Source organism: Thalassophryne amazonica, chromosome 2 (assembly GCF_902500255.1).
Source record: "Thalassophryne amazonica chromosome 2, fThaAma1.1, whole genome shotgun sequence".
In the NCBI taxonomy this organism is placed as follows: domain Eukaryota; kingdom Metazoa; phylum Chordata; class Actinopteri; order Batrachoidiformes; family Batrachoididae; genus Thalassophryne; species Thalassophryne amazonica.
The window spans coordinates 1408506-1416490 of NC_047104.1; the positions used below are offsets into that span (position 1 = coordinate 1408506).

General features: G+C 41.6%; 1 protein-coding gene across 2 annotated transcripts in view; it reads right to left on the minus strand.

Moving 5' to 3' along the window:
- The window catches only part of gpatch1 (G patch domain containing 1), a 77633-nt gene that overhangs the window by 28409 nt on the left and 41239 nt on the right, over nucleotides 1-7985 (minus strand). For both annotated transcript variants that reach the window (XR_004563993.1, XM_034182928.1), the window contains exons 13-15: nucleotides 5279-5406; nucleotides 5051-5139; nucleotides 564-730 (exon numbers count right to left, since the gene is read on the minus strand). Coding sequence is in view for 1 of the 2 variants with exons in the window: in XM_034182928.1 (XP_034038819.1) it covers nucleotides 564-730; nucleotides 5051-5139; nucleotides 5279-5406 (384 nt within the window). In the remaining variant the exon portion in view is untranslated. The remainder of the gene's footprint in view (nucleotides 1-563; nucleotides 731-5050; nucleotides 5140-5278; nucleotides 5407-7985) is intronic.

The following is a 7985-nucleotide window of genomic DNA, read 5'->3' on the forward strand; positions in this document are numbered from 1 at the left end:
TTATGAGTTTGTACCATTTTGAAGCCATTATAGATGGCAGATCATACCAGATACACCACAACTGACTCAACTTTCCAACTCTACACAAAAGGTTAGCCGAGGATGCACAGTTTCAATGCTTTGACATTAGTACAAGTCTAGTTATTGATGTCCAAAGTTGGTAGAAAATTTTCGCAAAATGTGAAAAATTCACAAAAATTTCCCGGGACTAGAACTTCAAAGGTTTTCAAGACAGACACCTAATAGTTGGCATTTTGCCACAACTTTGTAATAGGAACAACATATTAAATTTGCAGACCAGGGCTGAGAGGTGACCTGGGAAAAGGTTGATTTCATATGGAATCACAGAAAGTCAGTGAAATCTTTCTGAAGGATAAACCTGATGATGAGACATTTGTCTTTAATTATCAAGTTTAATGACATTAAATCCTCAAACCGATTAATATTTCTGACTTGTAACTGAATGACATCAGGGACTTTTAAAAGCGCTGTGGAGCGCTGAAGTGTGAGCTTCTGTTGTTCTGCTCTGTGAGACATTTAAGGGCTGGGTTTGATCAAACTACCTCAGCTCTGGGCTCTGGACTGGCAGGGCCCGGTAACGCCGGTGCTGGACTCTGGTGGTCTTTGGACTCAGGCGGCTGTTGGCTGCTCAGCAGGTCAGCTTTTTTCTCTGTTCTGTCAGAAACGTCCCATCTCGACTTCTTCCCAGATGCTGGAGGCTTTGGAGGACCTGAAGAAGAAACTTTTGATGAACAAATCATTTATTTGGTTTGTTATGACTGTTTAAAAGTCAATAATTTAAAAACCAAAGAACTGTGAGTTAATATTCAGGGATGTGATTCAGTAACAGAGAAATCTGAGGAACACTAAACCCAGAAGCTGGGGTCCAGGACCCACCAAGGGCCCCGTAAGGTGAAGGGTTCTACATGCTCTGAAAAACATTCGCTTACATTTTAGAGCAATAAACTGAAAAAAATTTCAGAGAGTTTCATGAGAAGATTTATGAAAACTTTGTAAAAGTTCCACATGCAGTGATAGTCCAGTGAACAATAGTCATCTGTCCCCAGTGGCAGGACGATTATGTGCACAGCAGGAAAAGCGTCCCAGCTGAACTTAAGATTCTTCAATATTCCATCCCAGCTATTTTACCGACTCAAACGGGGGATTTTCAGTGAATAAACGCCCCGATATTTCTGATCTCAATAGAGCTACATCGATCTTAGAGATTTTCATCTGAACTCTGGGTGTCATAGATCACAAAAGCCACAGTTCAGATCGGATCTGCTGTTCAAGATGTGGATCAGATCATTTTTCAGAAACAACAACAAAAAAAACAAATCCAAACTCATGAACAGTACAAAAACTGACTTTTTTTTAAGCAAGATGAGGACGCCCACATTGTCTGATGAGAAGGTGACAAGAATAATTTTATTGACAACCTTTTCTGGATAAATATATTCATCCTATCCACTGATCAGAGTGTTTCTGGTGAGCAGACGTGAGAATATTCATTTTCCAGAGGGGTGGACTTTCAGCCAGCTTGGCTGCACACTTGCTTTGAACGTGACACTCAGTTCAGTGGGCTCACAGCTGCACAAGGAAGAGACGACGGACAGTTTATCCTTAACATTAACATGGATTTTTTTTGTGGTTGGATCCAGAAATGCAGTAACAGGCTGTGGCATGCACAGCAACAGTGGGAGCTACACACGACCACTTTTCTTCCATTCAGACTGATTTTATTGCAACTGCATCAAAATTAAAGCAGTTATTACTTTAAATCAAATCAAATCAATTTTATTTATATAGCGCCAAATCACAACAAACAGTTGCCCCAAGGCGCTTTATATTGTAAGGCAAAAGCCATACAATAATTACAGAAAAACCCCAACGGTCAAAACGACCCCCTGTGAGCAAGCACTTGGTGACAGTGGGAAGGAAAAACTCCCTTTTAACAGGAAGAAACCTCCAGCAGAACCAGGCTCAGGGAGGGGCAGGCTTCTGCTGGGACTGGTTGGGGCTGAGGGAGAGAACCAGGAAAAAGACATGCTGTGGAGGGGAGCAGAGATCAATCACTAATGATTAAATGCAGAGTGGTGAATACAGAGCAAAAAGAGAAAGAAACACTCAGTGCATCATGGGAACCCCCCAGCAGTCTATAGCAGCATAACTAAGGGATGGTTCAGGGTCACCTGATCCAGCCCTAACTATAAGCTTTAGCAAAAAGGAAAGTTTTAAGCCTAATCTTAAAAGTAGAGAGGGTGTCTGTCTCCCTGATCTGAATTGGGAGCTGGTTCCACAGGAGAGGAGCCTGAAAGCTGAAGGCTCTGCCTCCCATTCTACTCTTACAAACCCTAGGAACTACAAGTAAGCCTGCAGTCTGAGAGCGAAGCCCTCTATTGGGGTGATATGGTACTACGAGGTCCCTAAGATAAGATGGGACCTGATTATTCAAAACCTTATAAGTAAGAAGAAGAATTTTAAATTATATTCTAGAATTAACAGGAAGCCAATGAAGAGAGGCCAATATGGGTGAGATATGCTCTCTCCTTCTAGTCCCCGTCAGTACTCTAGCTGCAGCATTTTGAATTAACTGAAGGCTTTTTAGGGAACTTTTAGGACAACCTGATAATAATGAATTACAATAGTCCAGCCTAGAGGAAATAAATGCATGAATTAGTTTTTCAGCATCACTCTGAGACAAGACCTTTCTGATTTTAGAGATATTGCGTAAATGCAAAAAAGCAGTCCTACATATTTGTTTAATATGCGCTTTGAATGACATATCCTGATCAAAAATGACTCCAAGATTTCTCACAGTATTACTAGAGGTCAGGGTAATGCCATCCAGAGTAAGGATCTGGTTAGACACCATTTTTCTAAGATTTGTGGGGCCAAGTACAATAACTTCAGTTTTATCTGAATTTAAAAGCAGGAAATTAGAGGTCATCCATGTCTTTATGTCTGTAAGACAATCCTGCAGTTTAGCTAATTGGTGTGTGTCCTCTGGCTTCATGGATAGATAAAGCTGGGTATCATCTGCGTAACAATGAAAATTTAAGCAATACCGTCTAATAATACTGCCTAAGGGAAGCATGTATAAAGTGAATAAAATTGGTCCTAGCACAGAACCTTGTGGAACTCCATAATTAACTTTAGTCTGTGAAGAAGATTCCCCATTTACATGAACAAATTGTAATCTATTAGACAAATATGATTCAAACCACCGCAGCGCAGTGCCTTTAATACCTATGGCATGCTCTAATCTCTGTAATAAAATTTTATGGTCAGCAGTATCAAAAGCAGCACTGAGGTCTAACAGAACAAGCACAGAGATGAGTCCACTGTCCGAGGCCATAAGAAGATCATTTGTAACCTTCACTAATGCTGTTTCTGTACTATGATGAATTCTAAAACCTGACTGAAACTCTTCAAATAGACCATTCCTCTGCAGATGATCAGTTAGCTGTTTTACAACTACCCTTTCAAGAATTTTTGAGAGAAAAGGAAGGTTGGAGATTGGCCTATAATTAGCTAAGATAGCTGGGTCAAGTGATGGCTTTTTAAGTAATGGTTTAATTACTGCCACCTTAAAAGCCTGTGGTACATAGCCAACTAACAAAGATAGATTGATCATATTTAAGATCGAAGCATTAATTAATGGTAGGGCTTCCTTGAGCAGCCTGGTAGGAATGGGGTCTAATAAACATGTTGATGGTTTGGAGGAAGTAACTAATGAAAATAACTCAGACAGAACAATCAGAGAGAAAGAGTCTAACCAAATACCGGCATCACTGAAAGCAGCCAAAGATAACGATACGTCTTTGGGATGGTTATGAATAATTTTTTCTCTAACAGTTAAAATTTTATTAACAAAGAAAGTCATGAAGTCATTACTAGTTAAAGTTAAAGGAATACTCGGCTCAATAGAGCTCTGACTCTTTGTCAGCCTGGCTACAGTGCTGCGAGTTTGTGGCATTGGAGAACATAACAAAGAAGGAATCATATCCTTAAACCTAGTTACAGTGCTTTCAGAAAGACTTCTACTGTAATGAAACTTATTCCCCACTGCTGGGTAGTCCATTAAAGTAAATGTAAATGTTATTAAGAAATGATCAGACAGAAGATTGCAACAGCCAATCAGAGATTATCAGAGATTATCCTTTGTGTCCATCATTTACCTGTATTTTGTGTTGAGGCTGTCATTCTCAGCATCTGTGTGGACGTTAAAATCACCCACTATAATTATCTTATCTGAGCTAAGCACTAAGTCAGACAAAAGGTCTGAAAATTCACAGAGAAACTCACAGTAACGACCAGGTGGACGATAGATAATAACAAATAAAACTGGTTTTTGGGACTTCCAATTTGGATGGACAAGACTAAGAGTCAAGCTTTCAAATGAATTAAAGCTCTGTCTGGGTTTTTGATTAATTAATAAGCTGGAATGGAAGATAGCTGCTAATCCTCCGCCATCATTTACCAACAGGGACTTAGAAGAGAGAGACCTAATGTTTAATAGACCACATTTAACTGTTTTAGTCTGTGGTGCAGTTGAAGGTGTTATATTATTTTTTCTTTTTGAATTTTTATGCTTAAATAGATTTTTGCTGGTTGTTGGTGGTCTGGGAGCAGGCACCGTCTCTATGGGGATGGGGTAATGAGGGGATGGCAGGGGGAGAGAAGCTGCAGAGAGGTGTGTAAGACTACAACTCTGCTTCCTGGTCCCAACGCTGGATAGTCACAGTTTGGAGGGTTTCATAAATTTGGCCAGATTTCTAGAAATGAGAGCTGCTCCATCCAAAGTGGGATGGATGCCGTCTCTCCTAACAAGACCAGGTTTTCCCCAGAAGCCTGGGAAAAAACAAGTCACAGTGGGGGGCGGTCCATACAGATCACAGATTTCAGTTTTCAATCATTTCTTTTATATTGGAATGAATATTCAAATATCAACAAATACACAGGACTGTTGCTCAGACTGGTTTTGTGACTCTGTGAGTAAAAACATGAGCGCCCCCTGTCGCTCAAAGCTGGAAGTGGAAGAACATACCTTGGGTCCCTGAGTTGTCTGCCACAGTCAGGAAGTTGAAGACTGAAAACTTGTCTCGCTTGACTTTGGGCAGACCGACTGCACCTGAGCTGCAGAACCAATCACATTTACTGAAGTTACACCCAAAAACCAAAACCTCAACCAGAACAGTGTGGATTCAGTAACTGACTGACTGCTTTCAGAGTTATTAACGCCTTCAGATCTGCTCTGTGTTTATGAAGGTCGTACCCTGGGTACGGGTCAGGGACGTTGAACCTCTTGCAGAGCAGTTTGTCTGGATGCCACTCGAAGGTTTCTCTGGTCAGTTTCCCAAACATCTTCATCTTCACAGCTGTCTGCTTGTTTTCCATGACACCCTGACACACACACACACACACACACACACACACACACACACACACACACACACACACACACACACACACACACACACACACACACACACACACACACACACACACACACACACACACACACAAGAAAAGAGAGAATCAAAGCAGCACAGGGACACGCCCACTTAGTTTTGCATATTTTATGCTAATTTGCTGTTTTTCATGTGAGGGGAAATTGAATTCATTTTGCTAAAACTGCTGCACAAATGATTTGGATACAATCTGGGGTGATGCGTCCAAGTGCGGCAGAACAGAACTTACAAATGAATTTCACACTGTGTGGCAATATGTTGATGTTCAGAAGGTGCTAACAAACAGAGCAGCCGTGTTACTGCAGCACCTCACTGGGACCAGCTGATGTTTCAAATTTGCTTGATGTCACCACATCATGCACTGATGAAAACCGCCCTTGAAAAATATCTCTTTTTTTTCATGACAATGGGGCTGCTGCAGCTAAGGGGGGGGGGGGGGGGGGTACTACATGCAATTAATAAGCTAAATGAGAGCTGTTTCGCGGTCCCATTTTCTTGCTCATTTTAGTCACAAAAACCACATTTTCAAGATGACAGAACTATAATCCACAGACTGTCAGATGAATCAGAACATGGTCTAATTAATTAATTAATTAATTAATTAACGCGCAGAATTCCTCCGCACGTCTGTCTCAATGTGCCGAAAAAGTGCTGATGTCCACGTCTTTTCACAATTCCTGTGCTAGTCAGATGACGTCCCGGATAAAACACAGCGTCCAGTTTGGAAATGAACGGCACATTCTACTGTTACAGGAGTTTTTGTCATGGAAAGAGGAGCGGAGGCTTCGCGCATTGCAGCGGTGCCGCATGGCGCACAGCAACGCCGTGATGAAGCCTCACGGGACATGTTCTGGCATGTCCAGGCACATCCACAATTTCTCGGATAATCACTCAACTGAAAAACCACCGACAGCTGTCTGAACGCCATCTCAAAGCCGTCCTGTGAGACCAAAACGGAGGTGGTTTTGTCTCGCTCCAGAAACGAATCCATCATGACGCGCGAAGCCTCCGCTCGGCTTTCCATGACAAAATCTCTTGTTAAAAGTGAAATCTGCCGGAAAATGGTTGATGTCCAGCACTTGTGATAACCAGAGAAATGGCACATGATGGTCACGGATCCAGCCAGCCATCCGTTTAGAAAAGAAATGGTCGTTCAGCCTGTCGATGGTGGCTTCGGAGCGCGGCGCGCCCCACAGCTGCTGAGGGCCGTCCATAAAGTGACAGTAACACTCCTTATTCTCTGTGAAGCCCGTAACATTTTCACCAAAAGCCAGATAAATTTTTCTAATGGTTTCCAGCGGCCACTCTCTAAGTTTCTGAAACAATTCTGATGGGAAAAAAGCCCAAATCATTCCGCCATTTCCTGGCAATGAAACGACGACGAGGGGGCTGGACCACTCCTCACTCAAAACCTGCTCACAGGGGAATGACGCAACCGACAGGCGTGGAAAAACTCACGCATGCGCACGAGGGTTCAAGCTTGTCTGATGCAATCACACGTGATTCAAATCCATATGGTTTTTGAAAAAAATAATAAGGTCTGATACTTTTCTAATAGACCTCATATTTCTTATTGTTACATGGGAAACAAGGTACCAGTAGATTCAGTAGATTCTCACAAATCCAACAAGACCAAGCATTCATGATATGCACACTCTTAAGGCTATGAAATTGGGCTATTAGTAAAAAAAAAGTAGAAAAGAGGGTGTTCACAATAATAGTAGCATCTGCTGTTGACGCTACAAACTCAAAACTATTATGTTCAAACTGCTTTTTTATCAATCCTGTGAATCACTAAACTAGTATTTAGTTGTATAACCACAGTTTTTCATGATTTCTTCACATCTGCAAGGCATTAATTTTGTTGGTTTGGAACCAAGATTTTGCTTGTTTACTAGTGTGTTTGGGGTCATTGTCTTGTTGAAACACCCATTTCAAGGGCATGTCCTCTTCAGCATAAAGCAACATGACCTCTTCAAGTTTTTTGACATATCCAAACTGATCCATGATACCTGGTATGTGATATATAGGCCCAACACCATAGTAGGAGAAACATGCCCATATCATGATGCTTGCACCACAATGCTTCACTGTCTTCACTGTGAACTGTGGCTTGAATTCAGAGTTTGGGGGTCGTCTCACAAACTGTCTGCGGCCCTTGGACCCAAAAAGAACAATTTTACTCTCATCAGTCCACAAAATATTCCTCCATTTCTCTTTAGGCCAGTTGATGTGTTCTTTGGCAAATTGTAGCCTCTTCTGCACATGTCTTTTATTTAACAGAGGGACTTTGTGGGGGATTCTTGCAAATAAATTAGCTTCACACAGGAGTCTTCTAACTGTCACAGCACTTACAGGTAACTCCAGACTGTCTTTGATCATCCTGGAGCTGATCAATGGGTGAGCCTTTGCCATTCTGGTTATTCTTCTATCCATTTTGATGGTTGTTTTCCGTTTTCTTCCATGTGTCTCTGTTTTTTTGTCCATTTTAAAGCATTGGAGATCATTGTA